This window comes from Schistocerca nitens, chromosome 4 (assembly GCF_023898315.1).
Source record: "Schistocerca nitens isolate TAMUIC-IGC-003100 chromosome 4, iqSchNite1.1, whole genome shotgun sequence".
Classification (NCBI taxonomy): Eukaryota; Metazoa; Arthropoda; class Insecta; order Orthoptera; family Acrididae; genus Schistocerca; species Schistocerca nitens.
Window position 1 is genome coordinate 262,136,108 of NC_064617.1, and position 23,519 is coordinate 262,159,626.

The 23,519-nt window shown below is 40.5% G+C and overlaps 1 protein-coding gene across 1 annotated transcript in view; it reads left to right on the top strand.

Annotated features, from left to right (window-relative positions):
• Positions 1–18,036, top strand: part of LOC126252903 (protein FAM166B-like) — a 314,722-nt gene extending 296,686 nt beyond the window's left edge. The window contains exon 5 of the mRNA XM_049953879.1: positions 15,864–18,036. Coding sequence (XP_049809836.1) covers positions 15,864–16,054 — 191 coding nt within the window. The 3' untranslated portion in view covers positions 16,055–18,036. The remainder of the gene's footprint in view (positions 1–15,863) is intronic.
• The last annotated feature ends 5,483 nt before the right edge of the window (positions 18,037–23,519 follow it).

The following is a 23,519-nucleotide window of genomic DNA, read 5'->3' on the forward strand; positions in this document are numbered from 1 at the left end:
TCATAAATGTCCTGTTTCGACTTTTGCAGAGTCGAATTATTACAACAAACTCACGCAGGAAGTCTTTGGCTACAAAGACTGTCTAGTCCTAATGACATGCGGTTACAAGAGTTCGAAACTGCAGACAGGGTGGGAAATGTACTTCACTTAGTGGTGCCTAGTCTCGTGTCGCACTTCCGTTCGCTGGCACACTATTTCCATATAAAGCGGAGCTCGCGCGCGCTAACTACCCAGTACCAATGGAGCCACACCGTGTGGCTATTGCCAGTATTCAAGTATTGAATAATAATATAAAAATCTAGCGAAATGGGGCAGTTTTGGCGATTTTCGACTCGCTCTAGGGGGAAGGGGATTACGAAATAACAGTGGATATTCCAGATATGGTTTCTAGTGGTTTCCAGTTCATATTTGGTGGGCTTCAGAACATAGGTTTCTGGGTACAATATATAGCTAACATATCGAAATTGTTTTAAACTTTGGAAGGAGAGCTATGCCTCTTGCCGGTCCCGACTAAGAAAGTGATATAATTTGACGCTTGGCAGCGAAGTGCAGCAATGAATGAAGTAAGATTGTCGTTTGAGTAACGCAAGGCCGTCTTGAAGTGGTTCTGGATGTACGAGAACATGATGGAGGTAAAACGGCAATAGCGTAATGTGTACGTAACTCAGCCACCAACACGTTTAATAATTTATCCTATTCGGAATGAATTTGAAGCAGACGGTGCTGTTCAGTATGTGCATAAGGTAAGCTCTGGCTTACCAAAAACATCAAAAGTCCAGCTTCCAGCGCTGCTGTGTTGCAACATTTCACCTCAAAAATCTGTGAAGCAGGCTGCACGTAAAAGCGGGATAATCCGACCAAGCGTGCGACAAATTTTGAAGGCTGTTAAGTGGAAAGAGGAAATTCAAAGATCGCTGTGTGCTATGAACGAGGACGACCCAGAACGAAGGATGGAGTACTGAGAGTGGTCTGAAAGCATACTTCGTGAGGATGAACGATTTGCATTGATGGTTATCTGGTCTGGCAAGGCGCGATGCAAACTGTGAACGCTACCGTAAACAGCTACAGCTGCATGTACTGGGTTCTGAAGATCCTCACGTTCACGTGGACAAGCCGGCCACGGTGACCGAGCAGTTGTAGGCGCTTCAGTCCGGAACCGCGCGACTGCTACGGTCGCAGGTTGGAATCCTGCCTTAGGCATGGATGTGTGTGATGTCCTTAGGTTAGTTAGGTTTAAGTAGTTCTAAGTTCTAGGGGACTGATGACCTCAGATGTTAAGTCCCATAGAGCTCAGAGCCATTTTTGAACCACGTGGACAAACATGTTAATCTACCGAGTGTTACTATGTGGCCTGCCATCGCGCTATTTGATTGGCCCATTCTACTTTCAAGGTACCGTAACTGGCGAGGTGTATCTTCATATGCTGCATTCTTCGATTTTACTTGCGATCCGAGATGTGTTTGGGAACGGAAGATTTTACTTACCACAAGATGGCGCTCCGCCTCACTATCATAAATCAGGCTCAGGTTCGCGTTCACCTTGACCTCGGCTCGCTCCCAAAGGTTACCCCAGCTTCGGTATAGCGCTCGCGGTTTGTCGAACTTCGTTCGAAGTTCATTAATACGATCTTCATTTATACAGATGGCTGTAAGACCAATGACGGTGTCGGGTGTTCTTTTATTGTCGGGGCACACAGTTTCAAATACCGGCTCCATGGCCATTGTTCGGTCTTCACAGCTGAGCTACTTGCCCTCTATCAGGCTGTTCTTTACATCCGCCACCGCCGACATTCTGCTTATGTCATCTGCTCCGATTCCCTGAGCGCCATCTAGAGCCTCAGTGATCCGTATCCAGTTCACCCATTCGTGCACCGGATCCAACGCTCTCTTCAGCAGCTGGCGGACGACGGTTCTCCGGTTACCTTTATGTCGGTTCCTGATCTAATTTTAGCAGGGTCATTTGTGAACGCATTTTATCGCTGTGGCATGCCGAGTGGTTTACACTTACTGAAAACAAGCTTCGGGCATTGAAACCTCTCCCCACGGCTTGGACGACCTCTTCACGTCCTTCTCGGCGGGAGGAGGTCGTTTTGGCCCGGTTACGGACTGGACACTGCCGGTTCAGCCATCGCCATCTGCTGACGGCTGCGCCGGCGCCGTTCTGCCCATGTGGGCAATTGCTGACGGTACGCCACATTTTAACGTCCTGTCCGACTTTAATACACTGCGCATTGATCTTGGCCTGCCATGTACTCTGGATGTCATTTTAGCGCATGACCCAGGAGCAGCTGCTCGCGTTCTTCGTTTTATCCACTTGACAAACCTGTCTAAGGACATTTGATTATGCTGTTTTCTTTTAATCCCTTGCCTGTTAATGTGCCTTTTATAGTGTTGTCCTTTTTAGTTGCTGTTTTAACCTTGTGCTTCGCAGTGCATTCATAACTTAGTCTGGGCGCTAATGACAACGTAGTTGTGCGCCCTAAAACCACAAAAGGCTTCAGAGCCTACTTGGACGAAAATCTACCTGGACAATGGATAGGAAGAAAAAGAGCTGTTGAGTACCCACCACCGTTCAAAAGGCTCTGAGCACTATGCGACTTAACATCTGAGGTCATCAGTCGCCTAGAACTTAGTACTACACTCCTGGAAATTGAAATAAGAACACCGTGAATTCATTGTCCCAGGAAGGGGAAACTTGATTGACACATTCCTGGGGTCAGATACATCACATGATCACACTGACAGAACCACAGGCACATAGACACAGGCAACAGAGCATGCACAATGTCGGCACTAGTACAGTGTATATCCACCTTTCGCAGCAATGCAGGCTGCTATTCTCCCATGGAGACGATCGTAGAGATGCTGGATGTAGTCCTGTGGAACGGCTTGCCATGCCATTTCCACCTGGCGCCTCAGTTGGACCAGCGTTCGTGCTGGACGTGCAGACCGCGTGAGACGACGCTTCATCCAGTCCCAAACATGCTCAATGGGGGACAGATCCGGAGATCTTGCTGGCCAGGGTAGTTGACTTACACCTTCTAGAGCACGTTGGGTGGTACGGGATACATGCGGACGTGCATTGTCCTGTTGGAACAGCAAGTTCCCTTGCCGGTCTAGGAATGGTAGAACGATGGGTTCGATGACGGTTTGGATGTACCGTGCACTATTCAGTGTCCCCTCGACGATCACCAGTGGTGTACGGCCAGTGTAGGAGATCGCTCCCCACACCATGATGCCGGGTGTTGGCCCTGTGTGCCTCGGTCGTATGCAGTCCTGATTGTGGCGCTCACCTGCACGGCGCCAAACACGCATACGACCATCATTGGCACCAAGGCAGAAGCGACTCTCATCGCTGAAGACGACACGTCTCCATTCGTCCCTCCATTCACGCCTGTCACGACACCACTGGAGGCGGGCTGCACGATGTTGGGGCGTGAGCGGAAGACGGCCTAACGGTGTGCGGGACCGTAGCCCAGCTTCATGGAGACGGTTGCGAATGGTCCTCGCCGATACCCCAGGAGCAACAGTGTCCCTAATTTGCTGGGAAGTGGCGGTGCGGTCCCCTACGGCACTGCGTAGGATCCTACGGTCTTGGCGTGCATCCGTGCGTCGCTGCGGTCCGGTCCCAGGTCGACGGGCACGTGCACCTTCCGCCGACCACTGGCGACAACATCGATGTACTGTGGAGACCTCACGCCCCACGTGTTGAGCAATTCGGCGGTACGTCCACCCGGCCTCCCGCATGCCCACTATACGCCCTCGCTCAAAGTCCGTCAACTGCGCATACGGTTCACGTCCACGCTGTCGCGGCATGCTACCAGTGTTAAAGACTGCGATGGAGCTCCGTATGCCACGGCAAACTGGCTGACACTGACGGCGGCGGTGCACAAATGCTGCGCAGCTAGCGCCATTCGACGGCCAACACCGCGGTTCCTGGTGTGTCCGCTGTGCCGTGCGTGTGATCATTGCTTGTACAGCCCTCTCGCAGTGTCCGGAGCAAGTATGGTGGGTCTGACACACCGGTGTCAATGTGTTCTTTTTTCCATTTCCAGAAGTGTACTTTAACCTAACTAACCTAAGGACATCACACACATCCATGCCCGAGGCAGGATTCGAACCTGCGACCGTAGCGGTCGCTCGGTTCCAGACTGTAGCGCCTATAACCCACCACGGTCTCAAGACCTTACACGCTTACCTTCTGTCTACGGGAGACCTTGAAAAATGAAATTTATCAACATAAACCAGCTACACTAAACAGGTTACGAGAAGACATCGAGGCGTCCTGTGCGACTGCCACACAGACAGCCGTAGTTCGGTCAACAGTTCAGCGGCAACAACGTTATTTGGCTGCTAATGGTGGTCACTTTGAACACACAAAATAATCTTCCCCTGGGCACGAAGTGTAACGATATGTCATTTTGTTTCATTAATACTACCAAAGATCATCTAAATTTATCTGTACCCCTCTGTATAACACATTAAACATTAGTCCCTATGAACCACCAGCTTAATACAGGCGAGGTATAAGAAAGGAACAGTGATGAAACGTAACATTTAGCTACCGATACGTTCATGCATGTATTGCAAATATTCAAAGCAGGTATAGCGCGACATGACTTCTGATATACGCGCATGAGTGAATCAATAAATAAATGTTACAGTAATTTCAGCCCAATTCTTATCAGATAATGAATGTAACTCACTGATAGTGTACCACAATTATTATCACTGATATTGTTCATTTCCAAAACGACATTATTCGTTGTAGCGATTAAAGTGAATTTTTAGTTTCTCTATCCTTCCACCAATGACGAGACTCGAAAGCAGTACCTCTGGTCTGTCGCTCCCAAAAACGCTTGGGAAGTGCGTCGCACTAGAGCAGAATTCATTTGTTGCTTCTAAATGTGTACTACAGTCGCGCAAAAGATGAGCACAAACACTACCTACACACACACACACCAGAGAATCAGAAAACTTAAGGCCGTATCAAGCAAATTAAAGACTAAATAAAGAAGAAATACGGAAAGGGAAGTGTGAAGAAAAGCTGATTAAATTTTTATAGATCGGTACCGCACTTTCAAGCAATGTAGCACAACAAACCGAGAAGAAAAGGACGTCTCCTGGATAGATCTTTAATGCGCTGTAGCAATGAAAATGCATACTTGCGGAATAGGCAAGTATAAATATGAAATCCACCAAAACCGGCACGATAGCTTCAGAAAGTGTTAAATCGAGATTGCACTGTAAGATTTGCGTTTGTTACGCAACCTGAGCACAGGACACGTGATCTAGTCAGCCAACGACACTATTCCGTCACGCGCGCACAAAATGCCTACCGTGTAGAAATAAGTAGAGCTATGGCTTCATATATAATTTCGGTTCTGCTTTTATTTCGCCGGAGATGTGGTTAGGCTGTGATGTAAGACATCTTAAACTGATGCGAATGAAGCAGTGACACTGCTACTCTTGTTTGAGAGAAATAGTTTATGGCTGTTTTATTCCCAATACGTTGCGGTTTCAAATGTCGCCATTTCCAATGGTACGGTACGGTTTGAACGCAACAACAGAACTTAACCCTAGAACATTAAAGGAGCGGATTGGTACCAATTGCAATCGGAAACTCTAGGAGGGTTAAGTGATATAGGGCTAAATTTCTCGGAATGAAGTAGTGACTTTTATATTATTTGTTATTACAATACTTGGCTGTTGTTCTACGAATAGGTCAAGATTTTCAGGATGTGGTTAAGCTGTTTTCGGCTGTATTTTTCGAATATCTCGCAATTTCCTATGGTGGTGGTAGGCTGGCACATAGGAACACAGCTGAACTGGCAGAAAAAAATCTGGTTGTGGTGACAGACTGATCCGTAGCGTAGCCATAGATCTAGGTTAGGTTCAAATGCAACAGTTTGTGTTTGTCGAGGCAACATTTGGGAAACGGAAACATAACAAAGGCTGTGAAATCTTACGAAATTAGGTGTTCGGTGAAATTCAGTGAGGGTTGAAAAATGCTCCTTGTGCCCGTTGAATTTCGGACCAAGGAAGTGTTCAGAATAATAAAAGAAAAGGTCCACCCTGGGACGACGATCGTTAGCGTCCATAGAAGACCCAAAGTACTGAATATTTTCAACACCGTAAAGTAAACCGTAGTCTGAACTTCGTAGACAGTTCCGTTCACAAACAAAGCGTGAACAGAATGTGGCGCGTCATCAGAGGTCCCGTCTCGCGATATGGCGGAGAGACTAAACATTCCGTAGGCTTACTTTGCGGACTATTGCGCCAGAAAGAAACAAATATTAAAATATCTTTTTTTAAGCGTGTAAACTTTGCCCGCCAAGCGGAATTGTAACGCAATAATTTTTTCGAAGAATGGTACAAGCGTAACTACTGACTATAATTCTCTGCCTTTCGGGGAAACCGGCATCTACATCTACATCCATACTCCGCAAGCCACCTGACGGTGTGTGGCGGAGGGTACCTTGAGTACCTCTATCGGTTCTCCCTTCTATTTCAGTCTCGTATTGTTCGTGGAAAGAAGGATAGTCGGTATGCCTCTGTGTGGGCTCTAATCTCTCTGATTTTATCCTCATGGCCTCTTTGCGAGATATACGTAGGAGGGAGCAATATACTGCTTGACTCTTCTGTGAAGGTATGTTCTCGAAACTTTGACAAAAGCCCGTGCCGAGCTACTGAGCGTCTCTCCTGCAGAGTCTTCCACTGGAGTTTATCTATCATCTCCGTAACGCTTTCGCGATTACTAAATCATCCTGTAACGAAGCGCGCTGCTCTCCGTTGGATCTTCTCTATATCTTCTATCAACCCTATCTGGTACGGATCCCACACTGCTGAGCAGTATTCAAGCAGTGGGCGAACAAGCGTACTGTAACCTACTTCCTTTGTTTTCGAATTGCATTTCCTTACGATTCTTCCAATGAATCTCAGTCTGGCATCTGCTTTACCGACGATCAAATTATATGATCATTCCATTTTAAATCACTCCTAATGCGTACTCCCAGAAAATTTATGGTATTAACTGCTTCCAGTTGCTGACCTGCTACACTGTAGCTAAATGATAAAGGATCTTTCTTTCTATGTATTCACAGCACATTACACTTGTCTACATTGAGATTCAATTGCCATTCCGCCGGCCGCGGTGGTCTCGCGGTTCTAGGCGCGCAGTCTGGAACCGTGCGACTGCTACGGTCGCAGGTTCGAATCCTGCCTCGGGCATGGATGTGTGTGATGTCCTTAGGTTAGTTAGGTTTAAGTAGTTCTGAGTTCTAGGGGACTGCTAACCACAGCAGTTGAGTCCCATAGTGCTCAGAGCCATTTTCAATTGCCATTCCCTGCATCATGCGTCAATTCGCTGCAGATCCTCCTGCATTTCAGTACAATTTTCCATTGTTACAACCTCTCGATACACCACACCACAGCATCATCTGCAAAAAGCCTCAGTGAACTTCCGATGTCATCCACCAGGTCATTTATGTATATTGTGAATAGCAACGGTCCTATGACACTCCCCTGCGGCACACCTGAAATCACTCTTACTTCGGAAGACTTCTCTCCATTGAGAATGACATGCTGCGTCCTGTTATCTAGGAACTCCTCAATCCAATCTCACAATTGGTCTGATAGTCCATATGCTCTTACTTTGTTCATTAAACGACCGTGGGGAACTGTAGCGAACGCCTTGCGGAAGTCAAGAAACACGGCATCTACCTGCAGTTTCCTCAGCGCCTGCAGTTTCCTCAACATTACAGGTATGTTACAGCATCGCTTTGCTTGGTACTGTGATGATACGTTTGGCCGATTACATAACGTGTAGTGTGCTCTCAATCTGTGTTAGGATTGAGTGGGGAGATCACTCGTCCTGTGCCCAGGTTGTACATCATACTTCGCAATCTCGATTTCACAGTTTCCGAAGCTAAAGAGCCATATTTGGTGGATTTCGTATTTATACTTGCTTGTTCCACAGATAAGTAGTTTTAATGCTACTGTGCATTAAAGATCTATCCAAGAGACTTGCATTTTTTCCTCTGTTTGTTATGCTACAATGCCTAAAAGTGCGATACTCTCATATCAAAATTCTATCGAAAGCTAAACAACTAAAACGAACAAAAACTTCCATTATTTCCACCAACCCAAAAAATTGCAATACGTGCATATCCAGACACACAGCTAAAATGTTACAATGCCGTAAAAAATTACGTCCCTCTTCATTGTCAACACTAATATAGAACACGAATCCAGATACCGAAAATATTGAGATGTGAAAACAAGGTGACGAGGTAAAAATACGTAGACATGAAGTTGCAGACCAAGACATTGACAATTACATTTCAAAATGGTGGATAATATTTACGACCAAAGCCAGAGAATGAGGTCATAAAGACTCGGCTAACAATTAGTGAAATACATGAAGACATGAATAATAGCCAAACAGACGATCAAATAGATTAGAGGAAAAATTATTTGCCACAGAAGAAGAAATGTAGGAGAAAATATTTAATCCCTATTTCTATAAAGGGAAGGTGACAAATTTCAGGTGTGACTAGAAAGACTGTCCGATATGAACGGAAAAGGAAAACACGTAGCAAGAAAACAAAAAAGTTCAATTATGCCGAAGAATTTTTTGTAGTGCTAGCTAGGCTCATTCACCACAACCGAAGAAAGAGGAAAAAAGTACCTGGAAATCTAGCATATTCTGTGTAGAGTTAGAGCTCACAAAATGGTACTCTGTTAGGGACTGCTCAGGCTTATCGAACTAAACATAGACGTCGAGGAAGTGACTTGTCTCATGTAGTTGGTTGAAATAAGTATCTACATATTTCAGCATCTACGATCTGTCTCGTATGTGAATCAACTGCAAATGGGTGCCAGAAAACGAATGGTAGCCCTCCTGTACACTTAGTTGCGATCTTTTGTCCCCGGTCAATGCGGCACTGTTTCCGCCCACACCATTGTTACAGTTGATTGCCCGCTGTTGTGTGGTGGATCCCTTCCGGTGCGGAATCGAACAGAACAGTTTTATGTTGGAACGAATACTTCGTGGGCAAACGCGAATTGCTCGAGGGCTAGTGTAACTGTCTTAGGTGCAGTTTCAGCGGGAATTTTTGCAGTTACTTTCGTATCGTCTTTGTTTACGCCGTAAACTGCAATATCGTGGAAAAACCCAAGGCATTTCGCCTCGATTCTTCCTCTTTCTTTCTCCCAAACTTTTTAACGTTTTCGTCCAGGACAATATTCTTCGTTCGTTATTAGACTTTCTAATTAGCTAATTCCAACATCGTTGGTCTCTATCTCTCTCTCTCTCTCTCTCTCTCTCTCTCTCTCTCTCTCTCTAATCGGATGCTCAGAATTCAGCACAAGCGAGTGCTTTTAGTGCTCTTTACCAACACAGCAGGTTTTGTGTGACTTGTCTGTCAGAGTAATTCTAAGATGGCACTGGCCAGTCGACGAGTAGTGTGTGCCTAAGGCTAGAGATCGTTGATATGTTTTTGCAGTGGCGAATCTAGGATTTTGTTTTGGGAGGGGCTTGACCCAACTGAGCGTAAGCTTTCTCAAGGTAAACACAAATATACTAAAAAGTACACACAATTTTACTTTGCTCATTTAATGCATAGCGAGTCCCCTCGGATAACGCTTAGCAAATTCTTCAATGACACAGGTTGTAGGCTGCCAGATACATCTCGGTGAATACACATGGCAGCCAAACCATTCAACCTGTCATCCGTCATTATCGTATGAAGGTAGGACTTTTATAAGTTCAAGCGAAGAGAAGCTAGGATCCACACTGCAAGTAGATACTGGTAATGTAGCGAGGTTTTGTAAAAGAATTTTTATGCTCCGGAAAAATTCATTTGTCTCTTGATGTGCCTCTGCTGCTGTTTGGGGGTGGAGCGGCGGATGTTCTCTCTCTCTCTCTCTCTCTCTCTCTCTCTCCACGGCTCCTTCCAAAGAGTTACTTCTCCGGATAACGAGAGAGAATGAGGTAAGTTTCTGCTGTAAATACCTGCAGCTGCCACTGAAGAGTTCAGATTTTCTGTTTTTACAATGGTACTTGGTATAAGGGTGAACAAGTCGAGAATTGCAGCGTGCTCTGCTCACGAAAAGCGACTCCTCAACCGTCCCAATACAAAATCGATGAAAGGAAGCAATGTATTCAATCTGAAACTAAACATGGCGTCACTTTATTCTCGAACTCGAAAGAACAGAAAAGAAAGAAATGCTGCATCAAGCAAAAAGCGTGTGTATGTATTAAAGGTTTACTTCACCTGTAGTATTCCTTAGCATCAGATGCGTCTACATTGGAGCGATGAGCAGAACGTTTGGCTATTCTGGGTGCCTGCACTGAGATGCCCAAAGGTTCTACAAGATGACACGCCTCTTGGAAAATTTCTTCATATTTAGTTTCTCTGGATCGTTCCAGTGTTCTTATTACACAGTCTACCATCTCATAGCAAAGGTTGAGATCTAATGCAACAGCCTGAAGTTGCCGTGAAAGCGGAACAGTAATTTCAAATACAGTGGCGGTTACCGACAAAGTTAAGACAGTCATATCGCTGAATAGAAGCCAGAAGACTTGCACTATCCGATGACGAAGAAGTTCTGTCCATTTCTTCAAGGAACTTTGGGATGGAGCTAAAGAGCTGTTTGAACTGGAGTGCACCATGCCTTTCAGGCCAGCGTGTATCACTAAGACTTTGTGATTTAACTCTTTTTGTCTCTGGGTGTTTTTCAAGGATAGCTCGCTTGATAAGTTCCAGCCTTTTTGCTTACTCGCGCACAAAAGTGCTAACAAGACTTAAAACTCCCATCATATTGCGAATTCTAGACAAGCTGCAGGCCCTCACGATAGCTAGGTTTAGTTTATGTGCTGCACAATGCATGTAACTTGCTAGCGCGGTCGGAGCTGCTTCGCCACTGAACTTTCCTGACATGTTGGCACCTCTATCATAACCTTGACCTCTTTGATCGCTCAATGCAGCACCAGTCATATCACTTGCAGATAGAAAGTATATGAAGTCGTTCATTGTGCTTTTTTGTAAATTCAGATGCCTGATACATACACTGAGTTGTTCTGTACCACTGGCATCCGTTGTTTCGTCGCCAAGAACAGCATAATATTTTGCATCTTGGACTTTCTCGAGTATCTTTTTCAAAAAGACAGAATGACAACAATCAATCAGCTGATTGAGTTGTTTTGCTCAGATATGTAGCATTTTTGGCGCTGTCTCTAAATGTTTCTGGAGAGACGAATCACCTGAGTAAATCAGAAATTTTAAGTGCTCGGAATTTTTCTTGGCTGATTTCATCACTCAGTGTACTATCATCTGAGTGGCCTCTTAACGGTATGTTTTCCCGACCACATAATATGATCGTCTTTACAATAGGAATCAGCCGCTCTCTGTCTGATGTAATCATTTTCAGTTTCTCAATTTCGATTAAATTATTTACAGCTCTTTCAGTGTTTTCATATGAACTTTCGAAATGTGTGCTTTTGAAAACTGCCATTTTGTGATAATCTGTAGCAGAATGGTTTTATGCTTGCCCCCACATCTGGACCAGAAAGTAGTACGCAAGGCAAACAATATGCACCCTTCTGTTGCTGGCTATAGACTACCCAAGAGTATTTCTTTAGCCAATCAGAAGGGAACTTTGTTTTGTCCACCCTCTGTCTGCTCCAGATATTCATAATTACGAGGTTGTTCTGAAGAGTCCGTCAGATGTTTATACTTTTCCTCGTCACCGAACACTTCCTACCACAACATAATAAATATCAAAAGGATTTTCAGCGCAAATAGTCTAGGTACCAACCGCTCACATTGGCACTGGTTCCGGTTCTGTAAAAACAGAAAACAAAAACAACTTGTACGCGAATCAGAGAATCATACATAAGCAAATCAACAACTTACCGACAGCTAAAATAACTCTTCGGAGATATATTACAGGGTTATTTAAAAAAAAGGCCAGTAATCATTTACGGGTTTAAAATAAAACCCATTAATATGAAGCTTTTCTTTTATTATGGGAAAAACTTGAAATCGGCTAGTCCCTGTAAAGTTACATACAAACTAACCTACTCGACCAAAATGTATGAAACAGCAGATTTTTCGCGATTTTGAAGTTAGTCCCACAGTAAAAGTCTTATTTTTTTTTTTACTTGTACTGTAACCCATTAAAAGATGCAGAGTGAAAATCTCATTCTGCATTAAAAGATTATTTACCGATTTTGGGTAAACAACGCGGTATAAAACTGTGAAATTCACCTCCATACCGGCATGTGCGCGAAGAAAGCTAGTTTAAAAAGAATTCAAAACCGAACAAACCCGATAACTGATATTACATTACATCATTTACACTAAATATTACTTCACTCTGTCCGTTGTAGGGCAGGCAGAGAGGATAGAGTGCTCAGAGCATTTTTGTTGCCAGCAGTGACATGAGACTTCCCGCTAAAAGAATTTCTTGAAAACCACTATGAACCACTACATTTTTTTATCGTGCCTTTAACAAAACCATTAGATTATTTTTTAAGCACTGAGTGTGTTGAGTAACCAATAGTATGAGACAATTCAATTTATCCCTTTGTTTAAAGCTAGAACAATATTATGAAATGTGGCACAGCGAACTCACCTAAGAGAAAATGAAGAGCTCGGGGTTACCAACGTCTTCCCCGACAGATGATTCAACACCAAAGGCAGAGGTAGTAGCGGATAAAGTATGTTCAGATGCTCTACATGTCAACAGTTCCTATCAGATCACATGAACTTGAATGAAACCGCAAACAGCAGTTAATTGGTGGTCTATTAACACGATCGGTTTCGCTGCGTTAGAGCAACATCTTCAGGTGTTAGTGGTGTCACATAAATTAGCACATGGAGACACCCCAATGTTCGTAGTCAGAGAATCCAACCCCGTGAATAGGGGAAACGTTCAACGAATAAAAATCGGCGAAACAGTGGGGCGAATAGTGCAGGGAATGTGGCAACTGTAGTCGGTAGTCGTAAGGGTAAAGCACTAGTGGATTCTCAGACTACGAACTTTGGTACCATCTCTAGTTGCTAATTTCTGTGAAACCACTTACGCCTGAATACGCTGCTTTAATGCAGCGAAATCGGTTGGGCCAATAAACCACCAGTTAACAGCTGTCTGCAGTTTCATTCAGTTTAGTCACCATGAATTTCAACGTCTGTGGCTGCTCATGTTACAAAGTTGTAAGTTCCTACCTGTGTCAGCACTTCTGTTGTCAGTTCATTATTCTGGTAACATTGTTGTTTCTTCCTTTAGATTCCTGCTCGAATCGACTAATGCGAATTCATCATTTCGGATTTCATTTTATTTCTCGCTTTAGTTTTCGTGATGTTCATCTAGCTAAAAAGTATTTCCTCTTCCGCATTCGACCATGGTAACACTAGTCGAGACAGCGCAAAAGTTGTCAATTCGTGAAATTGGTTGACGTCATTTGCATCTCTGTGTTGAAGTACTTCACACCAGAAATTAACAGCGTCTGTTTCGGACAATTTGACAAGGGCTGAATTTTGTCATTGAAAATCAATTTTTGTTGTTGTGCCAGGATAAATATTACGCGATTCAAGGAGAGGAATCAATGATTCTTTAATGACACGCTTTTGACACTGAAATAAGTTAAATTCTCCTAAAAATTTCATTGTCTGGAACTCGTTGCAACAACAGAATTATTAATTGGTACATAAACTGGATGCATCTCAGATGTAGGACATGTTCTTGCTCTGGGTGTAATTTAAGATTTTCAAAATTCATTAATCTTATTTTCGAACTAACATCCTAGATATGTTTTGGGATCTAAGTGGTTTTCAAAGTCTAAATTTAATTTTATTTACATGGCATGTGTAGGGACAAAAACCTTTTTTATTAATGATTCTGTTAGCACAACGTGGTTATTTAACAGTAAACACAAGAAGAAAATGAGACGCCACTATCCCTATTACACGATCCCAACCTACCAACGCGAGCCGCGACACGGCTCATTGACAACTCGTTACAGGCAGTCCAAAGCACAGCTCGTTTCTGATCCTTCAGCTTGGCATACGTCACAATCATTCACATGCTGTAAAACGGTGACAGGATAGTGTAATGGTTTACCAATCACCCTGTATCTATGTTAAAAAGTAACATGCTCAAGGGATCTCCTTGTGGTAAACCTCCATCGGCAGTTGTGGAAATCAGTTGTCCGGCTGTTGAGCTTAATTGTAAGATCGTGTAGTGTAGTTAATGCAAGCACCACTTGACTATATTTGCTGGTGTACCTGGATCACGCAGGGTTTGTCGTAATATAGAAATGTCAATTGTCCTATGCCATTTGCCTCTATACTTACAAAGGCCACAAATGTTTATAGATTGTCAGAGTAGTTCAGGTGCACATCTGTAACAAAGGTATTTAGTGAATCTAGTGTGCTGATATTTTTCCAGAAACGCATATCCTATTGTGAAGCACTTTTTTATGCTCTACAAACTTACCCTCTCTCTTCTTGAAGATAGGGATCAAAATATTGCAGATAGATGCGATTAAAGAAATCGGCCCGAAAGAGCTAATAGACAGTGGATCTCTTCCCAGTTTAGGTACTGGTACCATTTTGATTACACTATATTGCTCAGGAACGTAGGTGTTTAGATTTTTAATCTCCCCAAGGAACAAAGATCACTAATTTCGAGCTTCATAGAATACAAAATTTTGTGTGAGCCTTTTCTTCTCCAGATAGTGTTGCAACTTATTTATACTAGAAAGTGTACCCAGTTGTGATGGGATGTGCAGTCAGGTGCATACCCTTGCCGGAAGATCGATAGATCACGGATGCACGGCACATACACTGGAGCTAACAGGTCGATGAATGACTCTACCTAATCCTTATTTCCCTGGACGATGTCTATCTTGAGAGTTGATTCCTTTCTTAAAAAAATTACATTTCACCAGTGTTTTGTGCTGAGATATCCAGTCCAAGTTCAAAACAAAATTTAAACCGGCCTTCATTTTTGTGTTGTATGTTACCTTTTTCTCCAGAGCCACTTTCCTCCTCATATCTATAAAATTATTATATTTCGGATTATTTTTTTTTAATATCTTGATTGCAAGCCATCTTTTGGAGAGTGCTTGAGAACATTCTGCTGTTGTGGTATATGTTGTTAGCTGACTTGTTCAGGGGCAAGTTTTCAAGGGCAGCTGTAAAAACTGTATTCTCGAAGCTCTTTTTATCTTCCTTGAAGGTCATTATTCGGTCTGTAAGTATTAAAAATGTCAATGTTGTTTGGTATCCCTGCCAGTTTATGGTTGACTCCATCATCCCTTGTGTATCCTTGTCAGCTGGGTATGCGTGCTGCCACAGGGATACAAACTGGATGGTCGTCACTGCCTAGAGTGTCAGTGACTGGCTCCCACTGATATTTTAAGGATAATGTTCAAAATCTCGCGAAGACGGGTGTAACAATGGTGTACCTCATCTGGTTGGCTGTTTAGTATTAAGTAAAGCTAAATCTGATTTAACGAGTGTGTCTGCTAGTTGATTACAGCAGAAGTCATTTAACCGCCCATCCCACAAGCATTTGTGTGCATTAAAATCTCTTAAAAGCACGCATTTCTTTGGTAGCTGGTTGATTATTATTGACCATTTAGTTGTGGAAATATCAGTATGAGAACAATGTGTCCTTACTAGTTTTTCGCATCGTTCAGTAGACATTTTTGAATCCCAGAAAAAGTCTTTTGTAATTTTTTAAAAATATACATTTAACTTTACAGCATAATTCTACATCCAATACGATTTCACTTACTGGAACTGAGACATTAGCTAGTGTACAGGTTAATCACTAGCATTGGTTTGTCCACAGATCATCACATCTCACCAGAGTTCCCGCCAATTGCTGGTTACACTGGCCACATACCGCGTCTACGTGTCACAGACGCATCTCTGAGTCTGCGCTATGAAATGGCAGCACGTCAAGGGTTGGCACTACTGCAGCAGGAACGCGAGAGGGCACGCCAGGAAGCCGCAGAGCGGTGCACCACACCAGCAATGTGATGTGCTGAAGCTGGTGTCCAGTAACAGACACCTGCTGCAATCACAACACTTCAATCATCTACTTTTTCTGTTTCCCTAGAGATCTTCTGAAGCGGAAGCCCCACCCCCTTCCAAACAGCTAGTCGAGACACAAGACATCTTGCTAATCGGAGAAACATCAGTAATAAGTATTTTAACAATAATTGGTTTTACTATTTTCTTGGTATGAACATAAAGTATAGTATTTATTTTTAAACACGTGTTAGTTTATGATTTACTACCTGACTGCCTATCAGATTCATGCTGATCACAAATTTCAAAAATACTGCTTTAGCATTCTTTTACTAACCAACATCCATAATTTTTAAACCAGCTTAAATTTGTGTTTCAAAATGAATTGTGAACACACTATGAATTTTACACAGACTGGTACATACTTGCTTGCCACAGTCAGCTCAATCAAATGTAGATATAGGAAACTTCAGCTTAGTGGCTTATGCAAGCACTAAAATGCAGATCTTGTACTCCTTGTCAACTGTGTTTTCTGCAGAAAAAATGTTTTTCATACGAAGTGTTAAAAAACAGCCATTAGTTTCTTGACATAATATGCTCAGAAGCAACAATCAGGTAGGCAGAAGCAGTACTAGTAATGGCTTCATATGTGTTAATGGCCACTAACTACACCATGTTTCATTAACATTGTATACCATTTTTATATATTCAGAATGACGAGAACCAATTCTAAAAGCAGATGCACAAAACTTCATACATATCATTAGCCGTTTGACAATGTGATGCATTCTTCATTCATCATTATGCATCTCATTAATCTTTTCTATTTGTTATTAAAAAGAGCTGGTTTATTATTAGCAGTGTAATATATTGTGAATATTATGTCTGTTGTGATTGCAGTAACATAAATAAGGCATCTTAAATCATACTGCTGAACTCCTGAAGAGAGCTATAGAGCTAACATAATCAGACACAACTTTCATATGCTTTCCATCTAGTACATTCTTCAGCAGCCTAAACTGTAATGAGGAACAGTGTCAAACAGTATTGCTACCACTCACTCTGTGTGTGCATCCCCATGTGTTTGTGGTTTTAACTACTTTATTACTGTATACACACACATTAGTAATGTTGATTTACCATTCAATGAACACGCTGTTATCCATTAAAAACCTTACATGGGAGCTACAATTTTCAATTAAGAAAATTTCTATAGGCTTTTTTTATACAGTAACAGTATTACTTCTAACATTTAACTATCTAGATTTCTGGTGAAGACATTGAAATGGCTGTATCATATGGAATATATTCACATTTGTTCACACAGATTATAAACAACAAAAATATTAATCTGTGAAAGAATGAGTTACATATTTTTGCCTGTTTTCATTTAGTAATTAAACATGAATCTTGTAGTCCACTTGTCACTAACACAAGAATAACTCGTAGCTGTTGAACACAATTAGTTGTTGAATTGGAGGATATTCACAGTGACAAATGTGCTTTGTCTGCTTTAAAATTAATAAAGCAAAATAACAAAGCACAACTGGAGGATGAAGAATAACTCGTGTAGCACTTCAGGACAAGCACTATGCAAAATAATACCATTTTTAAACACTGTGTAAAGTTGGATTAATTAGACATACTGCTAGCAACTGGCCATGACTGCCCAGAGGCTATAGTTCAAAACATAACTGTGGTTAATGAGGTGTGATGGTTTGTGTGTGGCAATTAGAACTTATTGTTGTTCTCTCTAATACTGAGGTTAAGTAAATAAGGTTTTTAAAGTCAGTACAAAATTTAGAGTAATATGGTCATAATATTTTTATATTAAACCAAGGCTGTTTTCTGTCATGTCAGACTTGAATTATGAAGGAATGACTTCCACCAAATTTTAATGCCACATAAACATATTTAATATATAATGAATGGTGCCACTTTTTTATGTAATACATTTGTATAAGGGAGATAATTAAAGAACCAGTAATTTATTTGCTTTGTTCTGTATTATGTTTATTAAAGCAAAACATTGAATGAAGAAATTTCCTGTTTTCTTGTATTCATTTCAGTGCAGTTATAGATTTTCAGTGACTGGTCTTGTGCAATAATAGTGCACATAAATCACAAGGAAGTTGAAAAGTGCTATATACCCTGACTTTGACTCCTATAACAGTGTTTTATCACTACCACATTTAACTCATATAGAAAAAGCAGGAAGGCTCGTTCAGTTAATTCAACTATACAAAAGTTCATGAGAATGTTCTTTTATATAGAAATCTCCATTTCATTTTGGAAATGGGAACTTGTGTGGTTTTTCAATGAATAGTACAGGGTGTTTATAAATGAATATCAGGGTTTTAATGCTTTATAATATTTATTATATTAAACTTACAGTTATAAATGATATGTAAAATGAAAGAGCAACTCACAGGTTTACCAAGAACCTTATAAATGTTCAGTGTGAGCACCATTTGTCACACGGCACACATAGTCTATAGTTAAGTTCTTCCCAAATGTTGATAAGTGTGTCTTCAGTGATTGTAGCAACAGCTGCTTCAATCCAGTTTCTTAATTCAGGGAGGTCTGCTGGTAGCAGAGGCACGTACACACGATCCTTGATGAAGCCCCAAAGGTAAAAATCACATGGCATTAGGCCGGGTGAACATGGAGGCCACACAAAGCAAACCCTGTCATTGGGCTCCAGCACTTGGGTACAGTGAAGTTCAACCAATTGCGTACTTCACTACGACAGTGAGGTGGTGCACCATCTTGCTGGAAAATTAAGTTCTCTGGCTCATCTTCTTCCAACTGAGGGAAGAGCCATTGCTCTAGTGTATAAATGTAAGAAGTGCCAGTTACAGTAGGTTCACCAAAAAAGAAAGGCCCATAAGCTATCCTCCGGGATACGGCACAGAAAAGTCACTTTAGAGGAATCGTGTTGCATTTGTACCACCTCGTGAAGATTTTCTGAGCCCCAAATGTGCACATTGTGAGTGTTAACATGTCCACTAAGGTGAAAGGTCAATTCATCACTGAAGACAACATGATCCAGAAAATCTTCGTCGTGAAACAACATTTTGTTTGTGAAGTTGGCACGTAATCCATGGTCTGCTGGCTTTAGAGCCTGTAATAACTGTAAATGGTAAAGACGTAGTTGTATGCATTTTCTTAAAACTTTGCAAACAGTCGACATGGGAACTTATAATTCACAACTAATCTTCCAGACTGATTTCTTTGGTCTAAGAGTGAACGACTCTCTCTTGCTCAACAGTCTCTTCACTAACTCTTGGTCGTTCTGTGCTCATCCCTTTACAAAGGCAGCCGGTATCTTCAAATTGATGATACCATCTACGAATGTTATCACTTGGAGGATCAGAACTGAATTTCAGCTGAAATGAACATTGCACAGTAACTACAGATTCAGTCTTTGCAAACTACAAAACACAAAACGCTTTCTGTTCACTAGTCGCCATCTTTGCTACTACTGCTGTCTGGTGGATTGCAGCAGAAACATTGCGTGCTGTGCATGCGCACTGGTGCCAAACAAAACTGTTTGAGTTGCTCTTTCATTTGACATACCATTTACAACTGTAAGTTCAATGCAATAAATATTATAAAGCTTTAAAATCCTGATATTCATTTGTAAACACCCTGTATAACACATCATCTGTAGAACTGCTATTTCTACATTACATTTATTTAATTAATTTGCAGACGAATTCAGTGGACATAATATAAAAAGTAAGTACTTTTCGTACTAAAATTTTTGGGAGAGTGACATGGGTCACTCATTGTATATGTTCTTATCCATTCAGTACCAGATGAATAACAAAATCTTTACTGCAACCTTGATTAACATATTGTAATAGAATACACATCATATTATAGATGGAAATCATTTTCAACAGTTTACATTCCATCTGACAAATGTAAATATGCATTTTTATTAATTTTGTCTTGTCAAGATTTTATACTTAATGTAAAATCCTGACACGAAGACACTGTGTATAATTCCCAATGAACACATTTCTGCAGTACATTCTTTCCTCTTTCAGTACAATAATTCTTGCAGGTAAGAAAAGTACTACTTCATGTAAAAAATATAGAAATGTGAAAGGTTATTAACAAATCATTGGTGCCCAAGAATCAAATTTGGAATGAGCATCATTATTCCTTTTCTTTGTTAAGTTGGACTGAAGACAGTATCACTTCATCTCAATAGGAGATGCTATCCCAACATTAGCAAATGATCAAAATATCTGCTCATAATCCAACAAAAGGGATGATAAAAACTGTCATTAAAATAAACAGTGACAATCAGTTTTATGATAATCAAATAACCATCTTTTCAACGATATTCAGTTGAACTTCCAGCATGCTGGAGTAGCTTGGGTCAGCAAATCCTGATAATCAGTAGAATGAAAAACCAGTCCAAGAATGCAAATTTTTACTTTTTATTCATTTGATGACTAGTTTCAGGTATAGACCAATTTACAAATCATCATAACAAAGTCAAAAGTGGCAGCTCCAAAGATGTGCAATGAACATATTTTAAATCTTCGTAAATGCTTTTTTTGGCTTTGTTATGATGATTTGAAAATGGATTTCGGCTCAAAACTAGTCATTAAATGAATAAAAAGTAAAAATTTGCATCTTGGACTGGTTTTTCGTTCTATTGATACTGAGTTGAAACAGCAACAGCAACAAAAATATTCAGATATTAACAGTCCAGTATGCTGCTTATTAAATGATCTTAATCAATTATATGAAAGCAATGGAAAAGTACTCAATATGAACATGTAAAGTAAAACACCGAACACTCTACTCCATTTACATGCGAGCACTTTTAAAGCTAAAAGCCTACTTCATTTAAGTTTGTTCCTACAGGCAGGTGTGAAGATGCCATTCAAACTGTTCTGTGTTTTTACTGTGCAATTTAAGTACGTTATATTTGTCATTCTCTGAATATTTAGCAGAAACTTCAGAGTTGTTAGGCACTGCAGATTATTGTTATGCACTGTTTAAGCCCCACTTATGGCAAATGCCATCAGACTCTTTAGTCACAAGAATCCAAAACCTTTTAAAATAACATACTTTAGTATCACAGCAGTGCAGAGCTTTATTTCATACACTTGAATGCAACAGTTGTGGTTTTGGAAGTGCAGTACTTTACTATAATAGGATATGCATACTGCATGTAAAAATTATAATGAACACAATACAACTTGAGATGGAAGAATGAACTGACTTATGGATAAGTAAACTGCAGTTAGAATAGCAAGAAAATAAATGAGTAGGTATGTCAGTGAGTTCCAGTCTCATATTTTGAAAAATAGAACAACAAAATATATTTAAAAACTCTCAACTGATATAAAACTACGGAATTGCTGCTAAAGGATGTACCATTGCCCAAAAACTACACAGCTTTTGCAGTTAAACTGTGATATAAATTGGTTTCGTCTCACTTTAGAAACATTTGTAGTTTTATATTCATCCGAATAGACAGTGTAAGACTACCTTACAATTTATACTGAGCTGTACAGATGTTTCAGTTATCTAGCTCAGGAGATCATAATCTCTTGGGGTAAGTTTAATTTTAAGTACTATTGTGACATGAAATATTATAAGAGATCTGAATGACAGTTATTCTTGGCCACAAAAGCTATTCACCTGGAATTCTTTGATGGGGGAAATTGTTATCTATGTACTGCAAAAATAACACTTAGTACGTTTCTAAATATTCCTGCTGTTGGAATATTTAAGAGGCAAACTGGGAAAACATCTCTCTCTCTCTCTCTCTCTCTCTCTCTCTCTCTCTCTCTCTCTTTCTCTCTTTCTCTCTCTGTGTGTGCTGTGGAACAGGTGACTGTGCATACCAGCTTTGCTCTTATTTCAGTTAATTTTTTTTTTTTTTGAAGTTTCATGTATAGGTAGCAAATAACAGCAGTACACATACATGAAAATACTTCTTAATAATTAATGTTCACTATTATGCTCCATGATTTGAATCCAGTCTTGTCTAAATAAGAGTAATTATTTGATCCTTGTCAATTGTGTTTTCTCCCACTGTTACCTTATCTGCAGTATTGTTTCCTGTACAACAAAGCAAAATATTAAAAAGGCAATAAGTGGCAAATTTTATTATATGATTGGTGTTTTGTATGTTAAAACACATTCTAACCAGAAAAAAATGTGAGGTGCAAAAGTGTACAGTAAAAGTTAGTTTTGGTATAATAGACTCTTTGAAGGAAATAGAGTATTTATTGACTTATGGCAAAGTGGCACAGAAAAACAGCATTGGTAAATTTGTGAAACATGTATAAAAAAATCAACAATAAATATAACCAAAAGTATCAATGCATTTCCTTTTATACCTAATTTACACACAATATTACTGGTATGCTTTCTGGAATTTATAAATCTTCTTTTCATTACACGCCCTTTTTGGTACCTACACTGTTCTTATTGTTAAGTCTATAGAATTGCTGTTTAACACACCTTTTAATTTTTAATTTCAATGTCCATGATGTGACACATCAGTTCAAAAAGAGAATAGATACTTTATTATTGTCTGAAAAATACAATGAGGAACAATGGAAGAAAGACCTTTTTGCCACAGAAATCAAAACTGCAATGTAGGAGTGCTTTTAAAAAGGACAGTCAGTGAAATGTATGAAGGTGTAGTCACGGACTTACAGAAAAATTTGCCAGCCAGTACATTGTTAGTTATTAAAGACAATTGTTTTTCTTTTTAAGTTGGGACTCCAAAAAGAAAATTTCTTTCTACTTCATTACCCTGTTCATTCACCATTTACTTTTATATATTTTGGACCACAAACTGAGGATTTTTGAGATGATGTGTGATGAGGTTAAAAGAAAAATTATACAGTGTTCTTTTCCTTTGTATTATGTGCTTTACGTTGTTTGAAAAGAGATTATATTTTATTCACGTATTTTTGTCAAATTCAAAATAATGTCACTAAAAGCCAAAAGCAGAAAAAAATTTTAGCATTATTACTTGGTCATTTCTGTAACATGTTCCAGAGTTTTGTTAGGATATTCTGTTCAACTGCAACGATTAGATTTACTAAAACCGTCATCTTGTCAAACTGCCATGGGGAGTGGAGCAGTGCACAGTTCCCACTTCCCTCTCTCAGGGCTGGCAGCCTAATCCTCCAATTCAAGCTTCTGTGAAAGCAGAAGTGTAACAGACCAATACTTTTTGAGGTTGGAATTCATACTCAAACCTGAAGAATCTCAATACTCATCTCAATGTAATGAAATAAAACAGTGAGTAACATGCAGCACAAAACAAAACACACACTCAATGCATTCAATAAAGGCTAGCTCTAGGCTATTTTTCTATGTTTAAAACATGATTTGGATTGTTGTTCTGATTGTTTATAACATTTAAATAGCATTTCTTTTATTTTTATGTGATTAAAGCTTAAAAAAGTCTGTTGTTGGCTGATGC